The following is a 24,693-nucleotide window of genomic DNA, read 5'->3' as shown; positions in this document are numbered from 1 at the left end:
TTTAAGACACATTGGAGACAAACTATGGTCGAACTTATGTCTGCGATTAGGGGATATATGCATTCTATGCAAAATCTTAACCTGTATTGATTTAGCACGATTACAAACTGAGATTGATTTAGCATGGGTCCATATATTTTCCCACTCAACAGCATTGATTGTGACAGATAGTTCTTTTTCCCACTTTTCTCTAAGCTCTTGTAAAGCCCTGGATGGAACAGCACACATAGCTCCATAAAGTAGACTAATAGACATCTTATTAACTGTTCCAAACAACACCTTCTCAAGTGGAGATATGCCAGGGTTATCAATTAAGGTTGTGCTGTGTACTATATAATGTCTTATCTGTAAATATCGAAAAAAGTCACGCCTGGGGATTTTGTATTTCTCAATGATCTGTTCAAATGACATTAATGTATTATCAGTAAATAAATCTTTTAACATTATAATACCACAATTACCCCAGTGTCTAAAGCCAGCATCAAGTAGTCCTGGCTGGAAATCAGGATTATTCCGAATAGGAGTAAAAGCTGACGTCAGTTTTGACCTCCCCTCAAGTCTACGCAATAATCGCCATGCCTTAATTGTGTTGAGTGTGACAGGATTATCACAGCACAGTTTTATAGTTTTAAAATTCTTAATAAACAGCATGTCTCTTAATGGAAATTTTGAAAGGGAGGATTCAATATCTAGCCAGACAGAGGTCGTCTTATTTAAGATCCAATCATAAATGCATCGTAAATGAGCACACAACTGGTACCTTCTAAAATCAGGCAAATCTAACCCTCCCTCAGAGCTTGGTAACTGCAGAGTAGCCATTTTTAGCTTTGGTTTGCGTTTGCTCCATATAAAAGAGCTGAGCCAACCATTTAGTTTTTTCACAACCTTATTTGAAAATAGTATCGGAATCATTTGAACAGGGTAAAGTAATCTAGGCAATATGTTCATTTTAATCAAAGCTATACGTCCTAGCCAGGATATCGGTAGAGAATTCCAACGCTCTAAATCCTGCCTCACTTTCTCAAACAAGGGAACAAAGTTAACCTTATACATTTGCTTAAATTTAGAGGTGATGTGTACACCTAAGTAAATAAAGCCCGTCGGAGACCACCTAAAGGGGAAGAAGGGCAATGTTTTAGGTATTGAATTTAGACTCCCTAGCGGCATGGCCTCTGATTTTGTCAAATTGATTTTGTATCCAGAAAATTTGCTAAATAAGTCAATAACATTAAGTAACGCAGGTACTGAAGTCTCTGGATCCGAAACAAAAATTAAAACATCATCCGCATAAAGACTTATTTTATGGTGGACTCTGTCTATCTGCAAGCCTTGTATAGTAGGTGCTCTCCTAATGGCTTCTGCCAATGGTTCAATAACCATGGCAAATAAAAGAGGGGATAAAGGGCATCCCTGCCTGGTTCCTCTATGTACAGGAAAATTGTCTGATCTGAACCCATTAGCTAGGATGGCTGCTTGAGGTTTATTATACAGGACCTCGACCCACTTGATAAAATTATCCCCTACACCAAATTTATTTAAACAATAAAATAAGTATGTCCATTCGACTCGGTCAAAGGCCTTCTCTGCATCCAAAGAGATCACTAGACCATCAATTTGCCGATGTTGAAAAACCTGAAGGACATTGAGCAGCCGCCTAACATTATTACTTGAATTTCGTCCCTTTATGAAACCAGTTTGGTCCTCCTTTATAATTTTAGGTAAAAGACCTTCAAGGCGTGTGGCCAGGATTTTTGCCAAGATTTTCCGATCCACATTAAGAAGGGATATGGGCCTATAAGAGGCACAAGATTCTGGACATTTCCCCTTTTTCAAAATGAGTGATATATTTGCTTCTCTCAAAGTTTGGGGTAACTCATTATTTGAGAATGCATTATTAAACATATTAACTAAAGGTTCCACTAATAGTCCAGAGAATTCTTTGTAAAACTCACAACTGAACCCATCAGGCCCAGGAGCTTTCCCATTCTGCAGAGTTCTTATAGCATTAACCACCTCTTGTCCCGAAATAGGGGAATTAAGAATGAGTTTATATTCTGATGATATGGTGGGCAAACTGAGCTGGGCAAAAAATGTATCCATTAAAACAAACACATCCCTTGGCTGTTCAGAAATATACAGATTGTGGTAGAATGATTTAAATGTGTCATTAATAAGCTTGTTATCGTATACACGGTTGCCTTGGGCGTCACAAAGGGCTGCAACAGTCTGTGACTCCGCTCTCTTTTTTGTAAGATATGCCAAGTATTTCCCAGGTTTATCCCCATGTTCATAAAATTTTTGCCTGGTAAATCTAATCTTGACTTCCTCATCTTGTGTTAACAGGTTTTCTAAAGTTGCTCTAACTGCAAAAATTTCTTTCAAAATAGTGGGAGATGGAGATTTGATATAAGCATTTTCTTTAACCTTAAGCTCAACCATTAACAAATTTTGCTTTTCTCTTTTCTCTGTTAATATTGAGATGGAATGATATTATAAATAGCTGATGTTGATTTTTGAGTACTGACACATTTTTGAGTACTTCAAAAGTTCAAAAAGTTTCTCTTTTCCTCTTTTTACTGGCTGAAAAGGAAATGATTAACCCTCTAGCATAAACTTTAGCGGTTTCCCACAGAATGGCCGGACTATCTGTAGATTGGGTATTTATGGAAAGAAAGTATCTGAATTCAGTGGCAAAGTAAGTAATAAAAGCTTGATCATTCAAGATAGATGTGTTCAACCTCCAGTATTTCACTCCACTGTTTATACCCTTAAGGGAGAGATCTAAAACCACCTCGGCATGGTCAGAAATCAAAATACTGCCAATAGAGCAGGACAAAACTCTGTGCAAAGAAAGCCCTGACAAAAAGAAGTAGTCGATTCTACTGTGACAACCATGAGGTGCAGAAAAAAAAGTGTATGCTTTATCCGTCATGCGGGTTGTTCTCCAAACATCAACAAAACCAAGATCCTCACATATAGAACTGAGTGCTTTAGCTTGTGACGAGAGAGGCATAGCTTTAGGAGGCAGTCTATCAATAAGAGGGTTTAGTATGCAATTAAAATCTCCACCCACAATAGCAATATCTGACTGAATCTGGGAGAAATCTAGGAGCACTTTAGTTATAAAGTCAGAAGGATGTGCAGGTGGGTAGTACACATTCAGTATAGAAATAATTGTACCTTGTAAGACACCCTTGACAATAACATATCGACCATTTTGATCTTTGATACAGTCCAATATTGAAAACTGCAAATGTTTTCTCATCAAAATTGCCACTCCTCTACTTCTTGAGGTGAATGAGGAAAAAAACACTTGGTTAAAACCTTCCCTCTGCAATTTGAGGTGTTCTTCGTCACTCAAGTGGGTTTCTTGTAAGAGGGCAATATCAATGTGTCCCTTCTTCAAAAAGGTTAGTACTTTTCTTCTCTTAACAGGATTATGAACCCCTTTAATATTCCATGTACACAGACGTAGCTGATCTCTTACCATATTACCTAATTCGACCCTTTATACAGAAAAAATATACTGGAAACATGAAAATAAGAGCATATGAGATCACATGTGCGTTCACTGAGTCAAGAAAAACAACAAACATTAAATTAGTAAATGAACAAGAACTGCTGTACAGAAAAACACAGCAAAAACGCGAACGTCCAAGGGGGTTGTCCCTGCCAATTAACCCGCAGGGATTACAAACCTTCCTCCACGGCAAGACTAGAAAACTTGCCATCCAATCCTCACTCAAAACAGTGTCAGTTTAAACGACACCACACTCGGCAGCGATGAAGAAGATAGAAAAAAATACAAAAACAAAAAAAAAAAACATCCAAGCACACTCACAGTGGCTATCATTTGCTGCCCAATAAACTATAAAGTGCATACATAAATCGAACAGGAGCGTACCCATACCCCGTGTTGTTACTGTAACATGTCCCAGAGTCCGCTTCGTATATTGTCAACCTGACATACCTTAGCGTCCTCCTTCCAATGACTGAGCCAGTAAAACGGCGTCCTTCGGAGAGTCAAACCGTCTCTGCTTTCCATCCACCGTCACCCTCAAGATAGCCGGATAGAGCAAAGCATAGTCCAAGTTCAATTTCTTCAATCGGGATTTCGCGTCGTCAAATGCTTTACGTCTCCGAACCACTTCAGCCGAGTAATCATTGAAGAAGGAGACTTTGGGCTCTCCGGGTGCGGAGTCGTCCCGGTCGCGACCGCGAGATCCGAGCCGGCGCGCAGCATCCATCACCCGCTGTTTATCTCGGAAGTTGTGGAGCTTTAGTATCAGCGGTCTTGGACGTTGATTTGGACCGGGTTTCGGTGCCGAGGATCTGTGAGCCCGGTCAAGCTTCAGTCGGTCGTCTTTTGTTGTCATTTGGAGTTATTCGGGGATCCACTTCTCCAAAAACTTTACCGGATCAGGTCCTTCAGTGCCCTCAGGTAATCCAACCACACGCAAATTGCATCTGCGGCCTCGGTTGTCAAGATCATCGATATGCTCCAGCATGTTGCGCACTTGTTTTTCGAGATCCGTTATCCTAGCCTCTGAGGATGTAGCCGTGTTTTCAACATCAGCAATTCGCTCTTCAGCCTCTGCAACACGCGTAGCAATTGCTTGCAACTGCGAGGTCTGCTCTCTAATGGCCTCTAAGACCGTGGTAACTTTGGTGTCAATGACTTTAGTGAGGTTGTCCGTTATCTTATCCAAAGCTTGAATAAGACATGGCTCCATAACTCTTGCGTTAGCATCGGTTAGCTCACCGCCATCGTCAGGGCTCGAGGGAGAGCTGGCCTTCGCCGTTTTTTTCGTTGCTTTCTTCATACTGTCTGAGGTTTGCAGAAAATAAGTGTCCAGGCTCATGATAGGGTACCTCCTGATCAAAATTTCGTGTTTTTATCGCACAGACATATAAAATTCACACATAACCTGTTGAATGCCACCGGAGCTGACCTATCGTGATGCTCACTTTACGCCGCCATCTTGCGCTCCCTTTATGAACCTTTCTAATGATCTTCATGCCAAACAGTCCCAGAACGCCAGAAACCTGCAGAGTGTATCTGCGGCAACACACCAGCTAACAAGCTTCATAATAAGACAAAAGCTAGTTGCATTGGCCGGGCCTCCCGCGTGGCAGGCGAGAATTCTACCACTGAACCACCAATGCTCACTTGAGCTCCAGAAATACCTCTGGGCTCAGAATGCTGACTCAGCTGAAGGTCACTGAAGGTCACAGATGGTCTTTACTTCATGGCCTGGGGGGGGACTGAACCCCATGAACAACTCCTCGTTAGTATAGTGGTGAGTATCCCCGCCTGTCACGCGGGAGACCGGGGTTCAATTCCCCGACGGGGAGGAAACACACTTTATGTCTCCACTCACACACATTGACCTGAACACCAGGTGCTGCTGGAGGAGGAGCAGATAAAGAAACAGAGTGCTGAGAGTATCAGCAGTATAAAACGAAAGTCTTACCTGACAGGATGAGCACCTCAGTTGTCTGAGAATAACAGTTAGCTCTGTAGCAGTACAGTGTGTATGTGCTGCTGCTGCAGGAGGTGTTCACTTAGCGATCTCTGTTTGTTTACAACAAGCACCGGACACTCTGTGCACACACTAAAAACTGTTCCTATTGTTTCTTTAAAAGTAGTGCAATAAAAATACAGATGTTTTCCCTAACATGATGAATAATCGTGATTACAATATTGACCAAAATAATCGTGATTATCATTTTGGCCATAATCGTGAAGCTGTGTACACCCCCTCTGTTCTATTCAGTCCCAAACAGGAAACTTGCTGAGTTCATTTAAAGCAGTCAGTCTGAACTACTAGAAAGCCTGAAAAAGAGTCTGTCTTTGCTGTTTCTAAAACGCTGAGGCAGATAAATATGCATTCAAACATATATTGAATATAAAATTGCAGATTGATTGAAACATCCAGACTTCAAGAATAGATGCATCCCAATGAAGTTTGACTGTTACTTTTGCAACAATGACAGCAAGAAAACATATTCTCAATTGGCTTCTCTTCATGTCTATTTATTTATTTACTTACAGCCAGTTTAGTTTGAACAAAAACTAAATGTTAAAAAGATTACAAGAAACAAACTATGCTACAATGTCCAATAAATGTTAAACAGCAGTGCCTCTCTCTAACCCTTTACACCAGCAAACAATGTCAATATACAAGTAAAAAATAAATGCTAAAAATGAAATATCACAACAATCATAGCTTACAAATAAGAAAATATACTGGGAAGATATTCAGAATCTGTTTTAAAAATTTATCACAGAAATATAGACCGGGCACCACAAAAACAACAGTGATTTCCAGGTAGAAAACTGGTGGTTGATTTACATTTACATTAAAGATATTTACAGCATTTCCCTGACAACAGGAGTGATACCATCACATTTAATTAGTCATCCCCCTTCTGGCTGAGAGAGACCTAAGCTAGTTAGCCACAGACAATCAACAAAAGCTACTATTTCACCTTTTATAATCAGGTCAGGGTTATCATACTAACTGTATAAAGAACGAATATTGCGACCTTAAAGAAAAGGAACACTGGAGGCTAAGGACAAAGTGCTTAACTTGAATTAAACTTACCCACCCAAGTAGAGGTTGTGTTACACTTTCCTAACAATATATTTTTATTTTTGGATGTAATTAGTAAAACATAATAACATATTTATTAGCATTTAATTTCCTTCAAAAATAAAATAAACAACAACCTTCTAGGGGGTTTCATGAGTATTTACAAATCTTTGTGACTTCTACAGAGCTGTGATCTACTGGTGATTAGGACTCTTATCTTTGAATTTAACCTGGGCATATGCACTTTCCTCTGCCATCTCCACATTCCTAGGCTCCACTTTGTCATATATATTTCCCATCTCCAGTGCAGTGCTCATAAAGCTTTTGCACATGCCTCCCACTGCGTAACTCTCCTCCTCCAGATAGGAGCTACCAGGACGATTCATGTTCACAGAGTCTTCTCCCTTCACCTTGCTTTTGCTTTTCCAAATCACAGAGGAGTAAATCATATCACTGCCTTCCTCACCCTTCTTTTCTGAGCTTTTATTGGTTTCTTCTGCATTGTTCGGTCCAGAGCTTGGCAAGTCTGTACTGTTTGGCTCAGGGACGGCTGCATGTTGGTCAGCTTCTGCCTGTCTCAGCTCATTGGTGTTGACATAAATGTCCTCTTGTGTGGTGTTGGGTACCTATACATTTAGAAAGAAAACATCAGTGGTACAGACACTCTGCTCATACAGTTTAATTAGATAAAGTAGAAAATTGCCTGCTTTAATTCAAAGTACCTCATTTTCTTCTCCACTTGTTAGAAGTTGGGTCATAGGAAGTGTGCTGGTGTCACCTGTGCACTGATTCTTCGCAAGGTTATGTTGAGTCCTTTGAGCCCTGGAAAATACAGTAGAACATTTAACGTATATGTGTATATTGATCCATCTTTATTTATTATTTATTAATCAACAAGATGGAGATGTTGATCGCAGATAACGTTAAAAAACAAACAGAAGCAGCTCACATTAAATGTATTCATGAACCGATTTAAAACCGGTAACTTTCATAACAAACCAACAAGGATGTAATGTAATGTAATGTACACCAAGTGCTCAGTGACAAGAACATTTTTTACACAACAGTGTTGGCAGTGGATTTACCAAATACAAAGGCAAACTTCATGTTATAGTCTGCATTGTTTTGTCAACGCCCGCAACACTGCCGACGCCGCACCAAACCGCCTGTCCATCTCACACTCTGTTCTACCCTCACTCGTGAACAAGACCCCGAGATACTTGAACTCCTTCGCGAGAGGGAGTACCTCTCTCCCCACCCAGAGGGGGCAGTCCACTGTTTTCCGGCAGAGAACCATGGCCTCAGACTTGCTGACTCTCATTCCTACCGCTTCGCACTCGGCTGCAAACCGCCCCATTGAGTGCTGGAGGTCCCGGCTTGATGAGGCCAAAAGAACCACATCATCTGCAAAAAGCAGAGATGCAATTCTAAGGCCACCAAACCAGATCCCTTCTTCCCCCCGGCTGCGCCTTGAGATCCTGTCCATGAACGCCACAAACAGAATCGGAGACAAGGGGCAACCCTGGCAAGGCCAACACACACTGGGAACGTATTTGACGTTGAGCTGAGTATGCGGACGCAGCTCTCACTTTTGTTATTTTGGGACCGGATAGCTCGTAGCAACGAGCCCGGTACCCCATATTCCCGCAGTACCCCCCACAAGACTCCCTGAGGGACACGGTCATAAGCCTTTTCAAAGTCCACAAAATACATGTAGCCTGGATGAGCAAACTTCCATGACGTGTTCCAGGCTGTTCCTCCCAATCACCCCCCTCCAGGTACCATCATCGTTACCCACATGAGCGTTGAAGTCTCCCAGAAGAACTATAGAGTCTCCAGGTGGTACCCCTTCCAGGACACCACCCAGAGACTCCAAGAAGGCCGGGTACTCCGAACTGCTGTTCCATGCATAAGCACAGACAACAGTCAGAGACTGCAGTCGCAAGGAGGCGACCCTCTCGTTCTTCGGGGAGAACTCCAACACAGCGGTGCTCAGCTGGGGGCTTGTGAGTATCCCCACACCCGCCCCGCACCTCTCAACCTGGGAAACTCCAGAAAAGGAGAGAGTCCAGCCAGAAACTGAATCGTGTCAGTAATTGCACTGAGAGTAAAAAAAGGAGTCCAAGTAAAAGTTAGTAAAACAATAACTATTATGTGTCATTTTCTGGTGTCTCTGTTAGCCTACCTGATAACAAACAGCAGAGCACATACTAATACTAGCAGAGCAGCAACTGTGGTGATGAAGACTGGCAACAGCAATTCGTGGCCTGAAACATGGTCTGAAACATACAAAGAACAATGTAAGATTAGAATACTGAACTAATTCAGACAAGACATAATTCTTCTGGTAACTCTTTGGACATACTGTATAAAGAATTCAGCATGGTGAGTTGTTACTTCAGGCCATATTACACACTAAAATATAATGACACCTCTTTGTTTTTCAAGCAAAAGTCATAGCCATAAGTAGTGTGTATAAAAATAAATGAAAAAAGAAACATTTCAGTGATTTTATTTTTCTTCAGGAAATAATGTCTCTTTAAAATTTGTTTTGAGTCATTTTAAAAGCAACACGGTAAAAATGCTAGATAACAGGAAGTGGTGTGTTTAGCACATCAAAAAGTTACACCAGATATTTCCAAACAGTCTCTCTCACACACAAATACACACTTGCACACAAACGTAAAATTTGTTTTTTTTTTAGCTCCTCAAACAAGACACCCTTGACTTGTCTATCTGAAGCTACAAACATCGTCATTTCCAAAAACCTGCAACAGAATAGCGTTGTTAAAAATGTATAATTTAGATGGAGGAAATTCTGGGACTGAGGTAGACATTGAAAAAAAAATCATCCTGTTTGGAGATTTATTATAATGATTTAGTGACCATGTTTATGATTATTAGTGTGGCAGTCAAAATAGTTTTTCTGGGATTTCTTATTGAGTATTTGAAACAAAAAATTAGGCAATACTTAAACGTAAAATAGATAAATAGAAATAGATTCAACAGTGTTACAGTCATGTCTGGTCTCCACTACAGTATGTATATGTGTAGCTGAATAAATAAATAAAATACTGTACAATAAACAATTTAGAATCTTTCATCAGAATTTTAAGAAATCCTTCCAGTAAACAAATAACTTTTACAATCAGTACACATAAGACAGACCTTGAGATTTTAGGCTGGCGACACAAAAACGTTGACTGGCAGATCCCAGAGAGTTGGAACTGAGGCAGAGCAAGTTGGAAAGATCCCTCTCCTGTGGTTGGTTCACAATAAGGATGCTCCTCAGACCTGTGTCATTTAGAGAGCTGATTCCAAACGTGTCAGACTGGTTGACAGGCAGCCCATCCAGATACCACTTCAAAGTGGGGGAAGGATTTCCCACAGTCCTGCAGGAACAGTTGAGCTGGGATGCAGCGTTGGTGCAGTTAGATGAGGGCAGGATTTGTGGAGCAACTGTGAAGCATTTAGAGAAAACAGATTTTAGAAGGTTAGAGTCAAGTGAAGTTGCATTCAATCAAGTTTTCTAAAATTAATGACAAGATATATTGATATACCGTACTTTCCACACTATAAGGCGCACCGGAGTATAAGCCGCAGCAGCTAAATTGAATGATGTGTACATATATAAGCCGCAGGTGTTTTAATGTTTAATTACCATATGTAAGGGTTGGTGCACAGAGGGGATTGTCGGGAAAGAGATGGCTGCTTGAGGAAGCTTCTTTTACAGCCAGGTTGAATGTCTTTAACTTAAAAGCTGCATCATATGCATTTCTACGTTTGTTTTCCATAATGACGGTTTGTGCATGAAAACTTCCTTTGCACAAACTATCTCGCTCTCGTAATGTCGGTCTGTCTCTCGTACCACTCTCGGTTTCACTTTTACTTTTGCGCGCTACCTGTTTCACTCTTTTCCGGCGCCCTGCCAGATTGGCTCGGGGTCCTTCGTCTGCCGCTGATTACGGCACGGCGACTCCGACGAACTAAGTAGCTTTCGACACAAATACACACAGACAAGTGAAAAATAGCTTAAAAGTATCTGAAGGACCCCGAGCCGATCTGGTACGTACACCTGCCTCCAGCTTCTCCTGCTGGAGCCCGCCGCTCCTCGCGGACCGGTCATAGAGCCCAGAGAGTTAAAGTTGGTGGGCTGTAACCTGTAACATCCATAGATTTAGGAGGTCACCTAGTGGCCGTTAGCTGTAAAAATCCATAGATTAGCCGCACCGTTATATAAGCCGCAGAATCGAAAAATGGGGAAAAAGGCGCGGCTTATAGTCCGAAAATTACGGTAATTGTTGAAAAGCTGAGGGAAAACCATAATGATGCAAAGAAAAAATTGCTGTTTTCTCGTATTATGTCCCATTACCAAAGGAATTAATTGTTTGTCGCCAATTAAACCCAGGGTTCGTTTTACCTGTGGAATAACTTTTAGCATATGTATTTAATCAATGATGTATTATATAATTATATATAATTTTATGACATGTTGATGATTATTTTAAAAAAGATAACAAAGATCAAGGTAGTCATTCACATTGGACACCAAAGAACATGGTAGACTTAATATTATAAACACCTCTTAGAGTAATAAGTGTATTTGTTGATAAATGTCACGTTTCCTTTTCAAGAGGAGATTGATTAATAAGATGTCTAAATGATTGTATTAATGAGCAGATCATATTTAGAGCTTTATGACAAACTCAATAAAGCAGATAAACTAACTTCAGCAAATACTTCATCACATATGCGTTACTTTATGAAAATTTTAAGTCATGTTTTAAACTTACATTGAACATCTATTTGACTGATGTTGGATCGTCCAGTTCCAATTTCATTTTCAGCTTTGCAGAAAAACAGATTGTCTCCTTTCGATACTTTGATGTTTACAACTTGTCTGGTCCCAATAAGAGTCTCCTGGCCTCCGTCAGCTCTGTACCAGGTGTAGTTCCCCACTGGTGGGTTTGCAGAACTATTACATGTCAGAGTCACATTTCTGCCCTCTGGAACTGGACCAGAGGGACTGACTGACACTGTGGTGTTTTTGGGTGAATCTGAATGAGTAATGAAACAAATATTATTGGTGTTACATTGAAGTTTAGACGAGGAAGAGAAGAATGCTTACAACTTTTTTTTTCACAGTTCATTTTAAATTTTGTCTTTTTAACCCTAACCCTAATTATTTTAAAATTCTAATATGGAGGCTAACATTGGCGGTTGATGATTTTAATACTTTAAATTTAGGGGACAATACTAATTAATATGGATAATTTTCAGGAATGTGGCACAAAAAGGAGAGAAATAGTTTGCAGCTCTTCCATTCCCAATGGATTTGCTTTATGTTGCCTTTCTATTTTGTCCCAGTAAAGCATCAGTGGGAAGCCTCATTTAACCACCATATAAATTGAATGTTACAAAGTTGACAGCAAACATCATCAGCCAGCTGTCCTGTTACATTTCTGCACATCCAGACTCCTACTGTAGTGGCTAACTGAATCTTCAGGAGCTACTTTAAACATAGAGCCTTCAGCCATCTTGTACCTCTTTACCTCCTCATGTTTAAGAGACCAGAGTGGCTTTAAATGTCCTAATAAACCATTTAATGACTTACTATTATCTAAATCAGTGCTCTGCATAAAGCTAGGCCTATCAGAGTATCTGGACATGAAAGTTTGATACATACACTGAACATTTATTGTTATCTTGTTGGATTGTCCAGCCCCAATATCATTTTCTGTCTTGCAGAAAAAAAATCTGTTATCATTGGCTGCATTAATGGTTAAAACAGGTCCGCTCCTTAGGAAAGTCTCCTGGCCTCCGTCAATATACTTATTCAATTTATGGACATGCTGCATGAGCATCATTTTGAGATCAATTTGAGGGAAATAATCTTTATCCACTCCATTTAGTAGAGCTGTTGTCACTTTGCAGATTAATATTACTTGGAGAATTAAATATTAATGCAAGATCCTATAGTTTAACATTGCAGTTGGACAGGATGACCAGTTAACTAACAGCATTACAATACTGATTAAACATCATGGTGTCAGTAATGAACCGATATAGAAATCTAGAGGGGACAGTTCTACGCAAGTCGGTTGTAATTCAGGTGTGTATTTGCATCGAAGTTCCCAAAGTAACAGATTTGTCAAAAACAGATGTTCTGTTGTCAATGAATCTTTCAATTGCTTTTACAATAATTGATAATTAAATGAACATTTCAATTCCCCAGAGGCTGATGTTATGTCTTTTAATTAGCTATTTTTACCATTTCAGTTATTTTTCAATCAATCAACTCATCTAATAAATCGTCTAATTGTTGAGGTCATAACTGAAATAATTCAAGAAAACTAAAAGACAAGTGATCAATTGAATTATAATAGCCTTCATGAGTAAATTTCATCCGATGACAGATGTACTTACATGAAATATCAGCTGTTAAACTTGTGCTAACAGCTGACTCAGTGCTGCCATCTTGTTTGTTGTAGGTGGCCTTACAGTCGATCTTCTTCCCATGATGGAGGTGAGAAGCAGTGAAGGTCAGAACAGAGAGCTTGACTTTAGTTTTGTCCTGATTCTCCTGCAGTTTCTCCTGAGCGTCCCCCAGGCCGGGGGTCCAGGTCAGAGCTGGAGGATGAGACAGACAGGGAGCTGGAGCAGAGCACGTCAAACCCACAGAGGTTCCCTCCTTCACCTTCAGTGTGGACGCAGTCAGAGTCGGTGTGGGAGGAGCAGCTGGTAGAAAGGTACATATCAACCAGTCACTGAAGAAACATTCATCCTCATTCAATCTTTACACTATTTGGACAAATGCAATAAATGCAGAATAATATTGAAGCAGGTCTACAATTGAAAATAATAACATGTGAGGAAATATGTCTAAAAACCTACCTTTGACTTTAATATCTATTTTGATGTCCTTAAAGCTTATTCTCAGGCCATTGTTGCATTCCAGTCTGAAGATATATAGTTTGCTGTGAGCAGGTTGCATGTTGTTCAGGGTTGTGGTGCAGTCTTTTTTTGTCACGTCTCCTGTCAGTTCTCCCTTTATTGTAGACGTTTGTGGATCTCCACTGTCAAACACAGTCTTGTCATCAGTCTGCTTCCACAATATCCTACATGATCTATCTAAGAATGAGTCATATTTTCTCTCTATATCAAAGGAGCAGGGGATGGTCACACAGGATCCACTCAGAACCTCTATAGTCGGCGGCACAAATAACTGAAATGTTCGACACAGGGCACCTGAAACACAAGAGACAAATATTTGATGACGAAAAAGAAGAAAATACTTTACAATAATGAGGATTTTCTTACTGTTTGGTTGCATTGGAAAAAACTTTGCTCTATTTTTTTTAAATTATTTTGTAGATGTTTAGATTAAAATAACAGATTTTTCACTCATCAAACTAAAATTGTAATAAAAAGTCATCAGAACACTTTGTAGCTCGCTGCATTCTTCATCTGCTGCAGCATGTATTATAGATACTGTTGTACTGTGGTGTGAATGCTTGACTAACATTGTGTAGGTTTGGTTTTAAATAGTTTTTATAGTCTTTGATCCAAATATGAATGAAGTTCAACGTACCGTGCAGCAGACAGACACTGAGAAGGAGAGTCAGGACTACAGCCATCTGTGTTTGTCAGGAGAGGCAGAAACTGTGGAGATGTCATTTTAAAGCAGCTTTTATTGAATGCAGGTTTAGATTGCAGATGGAGAAATGTTTCCTGGTTGTGTATTTCTTCAGAGTTTTAGTGTCTCATGAGGGCAGGGTGATGCAGCACATCCATTCATCATTTATTGAGGAAAAGAGGATTATTACTGCTTTTAAATCAATCACTTTAAAAACTGTAATTGAACAGTTAACTGAATCAATACTCATTTTATTTATATTTTTCTTTTGCAAATGTTCCCTTTATGAAGCGTCGGTGATGCAGATATTCAACAGAAGGGTAACACTGGTTTAGTGTTTCTACTTGACTTGAATTGTTTGTCACACACTTCGTAACATTCAGTCTAACATCGCAACAACAAGCTTCTTCTTCTTTTTTATTTACATAGGTTATTAAATGATGACATTAAAAACAGGAAGCTGTGTGCTAAAGGCAAAAGTGTGTCTTTCATTAAAGTATTTTCTATGTATTTACAAAGCTGTAATTCTTTGAGGCAGCTAAGACAATAACAACATGCAAATGACAGCTTAACACTTTAAACATTTACAATTGTAATTTTTTTTATACAAAATGTCTATTTCCTTTTTAACTTTAAAATTATTTCCAAAGAAATTTTGCCAAGCGACTTCATGATAATGTAATTACAATTTTGAATTACATTTAATGATGTTATCATGATGTTTTGTTCTATAAAATGATAAAGACTTACATTTTCTGCAGGTCTTTGGAGCAGGTAGATGAAAGATGAACAGAGAAGTGAAGCTCCGTCAGAGTTGTGCTGCTTTTTAAACATTCTGCAACACTTAAAAATGAGGAAGTCTCAAGTTCCCATGGTGTAACAGTGAAATGACAGTCTCATATCAGTCTCACATCTTTTCTCATCACAAACTTACTTTGTCCATCACATTTATTGTTTTTTGATTCAGTGTAGTGATGCACCAAACAATACTTTAGATTCTGACTGAATATCTGGATGGGGATTCTGTAATAATGGGGCCATTCCTGTAAGTTTTGACCAGTTTTCATTAAAAAAGAACAATTCAGTGAATTTATATCTTGACATATAAAATAATTGATCCCAGTCACTTCCACACAGTGAGGCGTACATCTTATTTATTTATTGCTGGTATGAGATGATAATTAGTTTCCTCTGATAAGCCCTGGTGCCTGTCAGTCCTGTCACGCAGTGTGGAAACCACAATGATATCAGGTCTTCTGATTACTAGACAGCAAGTTGTGTAATATTAAGAGTCCAGAGATAGGAAGACTTTTAAAGTCGTGTTGTGTGAACTAGCTATCACTTCCTCCATTTCTCCTGTTATAATTACTACAGCCCCTCCAGAGCTTTAACACTTCCACCTAAACATATTTCTGTTAGGGGTTCTAGTGAAGTGTAAGGAATATTTCAGTTTAGTTATCAAATAATCATTATCACTTTAATCTCATCCTTTTAATTTGTCTTGACATGATTCCTTTTTTATTTATTAATTTTTTTTAAATTATTTTTTAAAGTTTTCTTGAACAATTGCAGTGGTTTTTTTTATTTATTTATTTTTTTAAGGTCAGATGTGCAGCGTAGAAGTATTCTTTGAAGTTTGGTAAAGCCAGACCTCCTTTATCTTTAGAGAGTTGAAGAGTTTTGATCCTGGTCCTGGTTTTCTTTCCTATCCATATAAACCTTGATATCCACTTATCCCATTCTATAAATTGTTTTAGTGGGATCATCACCGGTAGAGATTGAAAAAGATATAAAAACCTATGTAAAACATTCATTTTTATTATTTCTATCCTCAAGCTGAAATCTAAACTAACTAACTGACCACCCCTCCAAGTCTTTCCTAATGTCTTGATTTATTTTTGTGTAATTTGCATCATATAATTTATTTATTCCTTTTTTAACATTAACTCCCAAATATTTGATTGATTTCTCATTCCACTTGAGCTTGTATGTTTCCCTTATCTCCTGTGATGTAGAGTAATTTATTGATAAAAGTTGTGTTTTTGCTATATTGATTTTATATCCTGAGTAGTTTCCGTAGTTCTCTAATAGCTTCATTGTTTTCGGAAAACTTATAATGTCTAATAACTTATGAAGTCAACATTAAAGTCCCCCCCATATCAACGTTCCTTCTGATTCCAGATTTATGAGACCAAATATCTTCTCAAAGAAAGTTTTTCCACTTTCTGGAGCGGCATTTACATTTAACAGTGTCACAAGTTGATTTTCTAATTTACCTTTCATCATAATTAGCATTTTTTTTGATCAGTTCAATTTATATCTTGTTCGTTATCAAAATCATTACACCCCTCTTATGAATTTGTCCAAAAGAACTAGAGAATGAATTCCTGTCGCCAAACTTTTTAAACTTTGTTTGTTCCTCTTGAGTCAAATGTGTCTCCTGTAGGAAGATAATCTGCATCTTCTCTTTTCTAAATTTAGTTAAAGCTTTATCTAACTTTTTAACATTATTTAGGCCATTTACAGTTGAAACCAGAAGTTTACATACACTATATAAAAAGACACAAAATTATTTCTATTTGCTAAATGCCAGAATAATGAGAGAAGGATTTTTTAAGACAATTTTTTATTACTTGCTTCAAAGTCAGAAGTTTACATACACTAACATTATTATGCCTTGAAACTATTTGGGAAAGCCCAGATGATGATGTCATGTCTTTGGAAGCTTCTGATTATTCTGTTTATTGACAACATTAGAGTTAATTGGAGACACACCTGTGGATGTATTTTAAGGCACACCTGAAACACACTGCTTCTTTGTGTCAAGTCATGGGAAAGTCAAAAGAAATCAACCAAAATATCAGGAAGAGAATTGTGGACTTGCACAATTCTGGTTCATCCTTGGGTGCAATTTCCAGATGCCTGAAGGTTCCACATTCATCTGGTTAAATAATTATACCCAAGTATAAACACCATGGGAATGTCCAGCCATCATAGCGCTCAGGAAGGAGACGGACTCTGTGTCTTTCGTGGGTGATGGTGCAGTCGGAGACAGAGAAGTCACTGAAGCCCATGTATGAGGGACTAGCACACCGCTACAGCACTGCAGGCATAGAGAAGGCCCAATACCAGTGGGTAGACAGGTGAGTGATGATCAATATTTTTTTGCTTTTTGACACAAACAGCTCATAATCACAACTTATATTATTTTTTCACATTTTATGTTTCCAGTTTGATGAACGAAAACTCCCTTTGTATTCATAGTTAATAAGAATACTTTTTATTGGACTACACACACAAGACTGCCTTTTCTTTCAGGGATTGCTGTGCAGCATTTAAAGTTTCAGAATCTGCTCCAGGAGAGCATCTGAACTGGAATGCTTGGAAGACAACTGATGCCATTGTTGCTCAGGCCACCTCTGGTAGCCTGTTAAACACATGTGCATCAAGGTCACACTACAACATCAACATCAAGCTGGATTTGTTCCATTGTATGAGGCGGTTCCTCCGTGAGTGTGTGTCGGAGCACCATCCCCTGTACAGCTCCTTTGCGCAGTTCCTGTCTGCAGCCTTTTCCGTGGTGGATCAGGAAGACCTACAGAGGCTTAACGACGCCTGTGCCTTCTGTGGAATTCAGCCTGCAAACCCAACTAAAGTGCACATTCGTGAGCACTGCAGGACCAGAATTCCAGGGCCGGAGGAGCTCATCAAGAGAGTCGAGGGAGTTTTCCAGCACTTCCATCTTGCGGCTGACCCCAATGGTGCTCCTCTTTTTAAGCCCTCTATGCTGAAGGCATGGCGGATACAGCGGGTACACATCCTGCGAGGCTGCCTCAGTGATCCAGAGGTGGAAGGTGGGATCCTGTACAGGCACGGAGGAACACTCCAGCTCAACCATGTGCAGGGTGAAGGAGCTAAAGTTCCTGTGTGGATCCCTATCAGAGGCACATCTCAGCAGGAGGGCTACCATTTCCACCAAGCCCAGTGGGTCACAGGAACCCGTGTTTCAACAGAGCTGTTCCAAGCTCAGGGGATGACTGGTGTGGCTCGGTGGAATTACCAGCGTCTGGTGGACTTGAAACAGCCAGGTGTTCAACTCCTTTGATCCAGTGTTGATGGCAAAACTGAATGCAGTCTCTGAACGTGTTTTGGGTCACGTGAAGTATCCTGCGTTTCATTTCACAAGTGGAGACACCGGAGAGAAGTTTGGCCTGGAATATGTTGAGCCTGGTTGCCGCCCAGTACCTCTAGACTGGGATAAACATAGGAGCAAAACCGACTCTGCCCACGCCCAAAATCCACCTCCTCAGAGCAGCCCACTCACTGCCCAGTCTGAGCTTCTCCAGTCATCTTCCATGGCTCCACCCAAGCTGTTTCAGTTCCCTGCATGCCCTCCTGCAGATTTTGCTGCTCAAGATGTGACTGCACGTACAACTACCGAGCCTCCGACAAAGCCAGGTAAGCATATCACAGACAGACAAAGTAGTGGACAAAACGTCAGCATTAGTAGCAGTGCCTTTGTTTTAAAAATCAGAGCTGTGACAATATTAGGGCCTTAATTAATTTGTCAATGATCAGACTTTACATAAACTAACCATGCAAGTGTATAAATTGTTTTTTTTTCCTTCCAGGGGCCAGTAACACTTATTTCAGTCTGTCTTTTGTTGTTTCAGAAACCATACATCCACCTTGTTTGCCCCTAGCCTGGCTAACACCAGACCAAATCTCATTTGAGATTTGGTCTGGACACCTACAATGCTTTTCTCCGTAGAGGAGATGTGGTTTACGATCCTCCAGAGCCGTTTATTGGGCGCTTAGAATGTCTATCAAAGCGTCTGTAGGTAGCTCTTAGCCAATCAGATCAGTTATACCAGATGACGTAGTAGAGCAACAGAAATGGATGTTTGTTGTGTGTGTGTGTCAGTGAGAGAGTGTTGCTGCTTTGCTTCTCCAGTTCTCGCTTTCTGCAAGATTATTTATTTTCACGCTTTATTCCCCCTCATGTCATTCAGCCACACACATCCACTGATTTTATGGGCAATAAACAAGCTGCTGTGGGTCTCTCGGCGGCTCCGCTGTCCCCCGGCTCGGAGCGTGATCACCGGCGGTGACCGGCAGTCTCGCCGGATTGGCGCAACGAGCCGCCGAGACTGCCGGTGCGGCGCTAATAGTCCCGCTACCGGTGATCTCGCTCCGAGCCGGGGGACAGCGGAGCCGCCGAGAGACCTTTCGCCTTTCAACTTTCGCTCTAAACTATTTAAAACACCATCTACAGCTATAGAGAGTTTCGCGTCTGCAGCAGCCATGTTGGATCCGGAAAACTACAAGCTTCCAAGTGCCGAGTAGTACGCGTCATCGTCTCACCGTCCCTCCCCGCTCTGTGATTGGATCCCTAAAACAGGGCTAAGAAACTGCCGTGGTTTCCAGACCGTCTGGAGGTTCGAAATTAAATTCGAGCGCGCAAGGCAGTCTGGGTATACCCAGGCTAGTTTGCCCCTGCGGTCCTCACCAACTGCTGCTCATACTGGACCTGTGAAGACTGGTGGGAGGGTGTTTGTGTTGGACCACAAGCGCTGGCCAGCCCCTATGACCAAGGCTATTGACGGCTTACTTCACAAACACCGTGGACAGAAGGACATGCTCAAGCTTGTCGACCAGGACTATGCAGCTCTCGTTCACGACTCCTGCACAGACACAAACAGCATGCTCCACCCGACAACAAAATTGCATATTTCCCAGTATCTTAAGCACCTCTGCAAGATGCTCAACACCAGCTCATCTATCAATACCAGCCCGGAAAAACTGCAGGAGAGGCAGGAACTCTGGCACTCTCTTACAGAGGGCAGTGACACCACCAGTGTGCCAGTAGTTACCATGCCTCTGACAGTAGTCAACCCAGCTCCACCCGCCACACCTCTATCTCAAGATGCAATTGAAAAAATAGTTAAAAGCATCCCGGAGAAGCAGCAGCAACAGCAGCAACAGCAGCAGCAACAACAGCCAGTACAGAAGAAGAAACTGACCAAAACGTGTCTTTCCTGTGGCCAGCCGAAGTCAAGGTATGAGAATGATGGCTCTCCCATCCACTTCTTTTACCAGCAAGGCCCTGTCAGATACTTTTACTGCTCCACTAAGGTGTTTAAAACCCATGGTGCTGAAGGTCTGACAAATGCAAAAATGCCTTTCCAAGACTTTGTGGAAACAGATTTCTTCCAGTGGAAACTGGAGGCCACAAGGAAAAGGGTGGAGGAGAAAGGGCAGCAGAAGAGGAAAAGGACTGAGCCCCAGCCTACAGGTCGCAAGTGTCGATTTTGTAAAATGGAACTGAAGCAGGGCCCTTACAGTCCCCATGTCCACACTGGGTTTCCTGGATTAGCAGGAAAGTACATTTACTGCCCTAGCAAAGTATTCTCCCTTTACAAAGACCAGGGCGAGAAATGGAAAAGGAAATGACCTGGAAAGAGTTCCAGGAGTCAGCCTTTTATGAAGCTGAAAAACAGAGATGGGAGGCCGAAAAGGGAAAATAACTGACAGAATTGTTTGTACAGTGGCTTGCAAAAGTTTTCATACACCTTGGATGTTTCACCCTTTTGTTGCTTATACACATGAAATCATGGTCAATATAATTTGGCCTTTTTGATAAGAATTTGCAAAAAAAAAAAAAAGAATCTTTAATATCAAAGTGAAAGCAGATTTTTACAAAATAATGTCAATGTGTTAAAGCAAAAAAAGGTTGAAACATCCAAGGGGTATGAATAATTTTTATAGGCATTGTATGTAGTTTTTTATTTTTATGTTTTTATGTGCTGTGTATGTATGACCTTGCACTGTGGGCTCTGTCTGTTAATAAATAACACATTCCATTCCATTAAGGTCTACATGTCTCATTAATAAGTCAATAATGTGTAGTGAGCAGTAAAAGTTGTTAAATTAAATAGACAAGTTTTAAGTCATTACAATTGCAATCCAATTGTAATCGAGTAACAAAACTGTAATACAGTAGGTTAAAAGCCATGAGTAAGTCAAGCACTTGATATAACATGTCATGACATTTGCTTTAGTATTTTTGTCTCTTTACACTGCCTTTAAGTTAAGAACCTTTTAGGTTATTTTTAAGGTCCTAAATTACTTTAAAAATCTAAAACATTACTACTGCCATTCATTTTAAAGATAATTTGAACAAAGAATGAAGAAGAAATTGATTTCTGTTTAATAATGCATTACAAGTTTTGCCCCGAGTGGGTTTCGAACCTGCGTCTAGATAGTCGTCAAAATGGAAGAAAACTGTCCATGGTGCTGATCATCACTGAAGTCCACCTATACGCGACTGGCCCCTGCGTGACAGGCGGGGATACTCACCACTATACTAACGAGGAGTTGTTCATGAGAATGAATAAATACCATCTGTGACCTTCAGTGACCTTCTACACCACTTCTACTATTGGACAACAAGGACATGTTGATTCATTGCAAGGTTGACTTATGTATATGTGTTAAACCCACCCACTGCAATTGTTCAAGAAAACTTAAGTTTAAAAAAATAAATAAATAAAAAAGGAATCATGTCAAGACAAATTAAAAGGATGAGATTAATGCGATAATGATTATTAAACTAAACTAAACTAAACTAAACTGAAATATTCCTTACACTGGACTAGAACCCCTAAAAGAAATATGTTTAGGTGGAAGTGATAAAGCTCTGGAGGGGCTGTAGTAATTATAACAGGAGAAATGGAGGAAGTGATAGCTAGTTCACACAACACGACTTTAAAAGTCTTCCTATCTCTGGACTCTTGATATTACACAACTTGCTGTCTTGTAATCAGAAGACCTGATATCATTGTGGTTTCCACACTGCGTGACAGGACTGACAGGCACCAGGGCTTATCAGAGGAAACTAATTATCATCTCATACCAGCATTACATAAATAAGATGTACGCCTCACTGTGTGGAAGTGACTGGGATCAATTATTTTATATGTCAAGATATAAATTTACTGAATTGTTCTTTTTTAATGAAAACTGGTCAAAACTTACAGGAATGGCCCCATTATTACAGAATCCCCATCCAGATATTCAGTCAGAATCTAAAGTATTGTTTGGTGCATCACTACACTGAATCAAAAAACAATAAATGTGATGGACAAAGTAAGCTTTTGATTAGAAAAGATGTGAGACTGATATGAGACTGTCATTTCACTGTTACACCATGGGAACTTGTGACTTCCTCATTTTTAAGTGTTGCAGAATGTTTAAAAAGCAGCACAACTCTGACGGAGCTTCACTTCTCTGTTCATCTTTCATCTACCTGCTCCAAAGACCTGCAGAAAATGTGAGTCTTTATCATTTTATATAACAAACCATCATGATAACATCATTAAATGTAATTCAAAATTGTAATTACATTATCGTTAAGTCACTTGACAGTTTTTTTAGAAATTATTTTAAAGTTAAAAGGAAATAGACATTTTGTATAAAAAAATTACAATTGTAAATGTTTAAAGTGTTAAGCTGTCATTTGCATGTTGTTATTGTCTTAGCTGCCTCAAAGAATTACAGCTTTGTAAATACATAGAAAATACTTTAATGAAAGACACACTTTTGCCTTTAGCACACAGCTTCCTGTTTTTAATGTCATCATTTCAATAATTTATGTAGATAAAAAAGAAAAGAAGAAGAAGGTTGTTGTTGCGATGTTAGACTGAATGTTACGAAGTGTGTGACAAACAATTCAAGTCAAGTAGAAACACTAAACCAGTGTTACCCTTCTGTTGAATATCTCCATCACCGACGCTTCATAAAGGGAACATTTGCAAAAGAAAAATATAAATAAAATGAGTATTGATTCAGTTATCTGTTCAATTACAGTTTTTAAAGTGATTGATTTAAAAGCAGTAATAATCCTCTTTTCCTCAATAAATGATGAATGGATGTGCTGCATCACCCTGCCCTCATGAGACACTAAAACTCTGAAGAAATACAGAACCAGGAAACATTTCTCCATCTGCAATCTAAACCTGCATTCAATAAAAGCTGCTTTAAAATGACATCTCCACAGTTTCTGCCTCTCCTGACAAACACAGATGGCTGTAGTCCTGACTCTCCTTCTCAGTGTCTGTCTGCTGCACGGTACGTTGAACTTCATTCATATTTGGATCAAAGACTATAAAAACTATTTAAAACCAAACCTACACAATGTTAGTCAAGCATTCACACCACAGTACAACAGTATCTATAATACATGCTGCAGCAGATGAAGAATGCAGTGAGCTACAAAGTGTTCTGATGACTTTTTATTAGAATTTTAGTTTTATTTATTTTAATCTACAAAATTATGTAAAAAAAAAATAGAGCGAAGATTTTTCCAATGCAACCAAACGGTAAGAAAATCCTCATTATGGTAAAATATTATTCACTTTTTCTTCATCAAATATTTGTCTCTTGTGTTTCAGGTGCCCTGTGTCAAGCATTTCAGTCATTTGTGCCGCCGACTATAGAGGTTCTGAGTGGATCCTGTGTGACCATCCCCTGCTCCTTTGAAATACCGGACAAATTTAAATCACGCTTAGATAAATCATGTAGGGTATTGTGGAATCAGTATGATAATGACAAGACTGTGTTGTTTGACAGTGGAAATCCACAAACGTCTACAATAAAGGGAGAGCTGACAGGAGACGTGACAAAAAAAGACTGCACCACAACCCTGAACAACATGCAACCTGCTGACAGCAAAATATATTTCCTCAGACTACAATGCGACAACCTGAAATATAATTTTCACAAAGACAATGAGAGAGTATATATTTCAGTCAAAGGTAGGTTTTAAGGCCTATTTACTCGCACATCATGCATTTCCATTTTAGACCTGCTTTGATATTATTATGTTTTTATTGCATTTGTCCAAATAGTGTAAAGATTGAATGAGGATGAATGTTTCTTCAGTGACTGGTTGATATGTACCTTTCTACCAGCTGCTCCTCCCACACCGACTCTGACTGCGTCCACACTGAAGGTGAAGGAGGGAACCTCTGTGGGTTTGACGTGCTCTGCTCCAGCTCCCTGTCTGTCTCATCCTCCAGCTCTGACCTGGACCCCCGGCCTGGGGGACGCTCAGGAGAAACTGCAGGAGAATCAGGACAAAACTAAAGTCAAGCTCTCTGTTCTGACCTTCACTGCTTCTCACCTCCATCATGGGAAGAAGATCGACTGTAAGGCCACCTACAACAAACAAGATGGCAGCACTGAGTCAGCTGTTAGCACAAGTTTAACAGCTGATATTTCATGTGAGTACATCTGTCATCTGATGAAATTTACTCATGAAGGCTATTATAATTCAATTGATCACTTGTCTTTTAGTTTTCTTGAATTATTTCAGTTATGACCTCAACAATTAGACAATTTATTAGATGAGTTGATTGATTGATTGATTAACGTCAACCTCTGGGGAATTGAAATGTTCAT

The 24,693-nt window shown here is 39.8% G+C and overlaps 2 protein-coding genes and 1 non-coding gene across 3 annotated transcripts in view; 2 read left to right on the top strand and 1 right to left on the bottom strand.

Moving 5' to 3' along the window:
- Nucleotides 1-5,283: 5,283 nt before the first annotated feature.
- Nucleotides 5,284-5,355, top strand: trnad-guc (transfer RNA aspartic acid (anticodon GUC)). Its single transcript has one exon. It is a non-coding gene; the product is annotated as a tRNA-Asp (tRNA).
- A 1,435-nt stretch (nt 5,356-6,790) lies between these two features.
- The window catches only part of LOC131976164 (B-cell receptor CD22-like), a 67,240-nt gene continuing 49,337 nt past the window's right edge, over nt 6,791-24,693 (bottom strand). The window contains exons 4-11 of the mRNA XM_059339084.1: nt 13,491-13,844; nt 13,023-13,334; nt 12,283-12,414; nt 11,390-11,653; nt 9,765-10,055; nt 8,782-8,875; nt 7,319-7,418; nt 6,791-7,222 (exon numbers count right to left, since the gene is read on the bottom strand). Of these exons, the coding sequence (XP_059195067.1) occupies nt 6,791-7,222; nt 7,319-7,418; nt 8,782-8,875; nt 9,765-10,055; nt 11,390-11,653; nt 12,283-12,414; nt 13,023-13,334; nt 13,491-13,844 (1,979 nt within the window). The remainder of the gene's footprint in view (nt 7,223-7,318; nt 7,419-8,781; nt 8,876-9,764; nt 10,056-11,389; nt 11,654-12,282; nt 12,415-13,022; nt 13,335-13,490; nt 13,845-24,693) is intronic.
- Nucleotides 21,886-24,693, top strand: part of LOC131976108 (sialic acid-binding Ig-like lectin 10) — a 45,425-nt gene continuing 42,617 nt past the window's right edge. Inside the window, exons 1-4 of the mRNA XM_059339024.1 lie at nt 21,886-22,564; nt 23,291-23,361; nt 23,685-24,047; nt 24,204-24,515. Of these exons, the coding sequence (XP_059195007.1) occupies nt 23,316-23,361; nt 23,685-24,047; nt 24,204-24,515 (721 nt within the window). The 5' untranslated portion in view covers nt 21,886-22,564; nt 23,291-23,315. The remainder of the gene's footprint in view (nt 22,565-23,290; nt 23,362-23,684; nt 24,048-24,203; nt 24,516-24,693) is intronic.

This window comes from Centropristis striata, chromosome 8 (assembly GCF_030273125.1).
Source record: "Centropristis striata isolate RG_2023a ecotype Rhode Island chromosome 8, C.striata_1.0, whole genome shotgun sequence".
Taxonomy (NCBI): domain Eukaryota; kingdom Metazoa; phylum Chordata; class Actinopteri; order Perciformes; family Serranidae; genus Centropristis; species Centropristis striata.
Note: the sequence above shows the minus strand (reverse complement) of the source record. Positions and strands in the feature narration are given on the sequence as shown.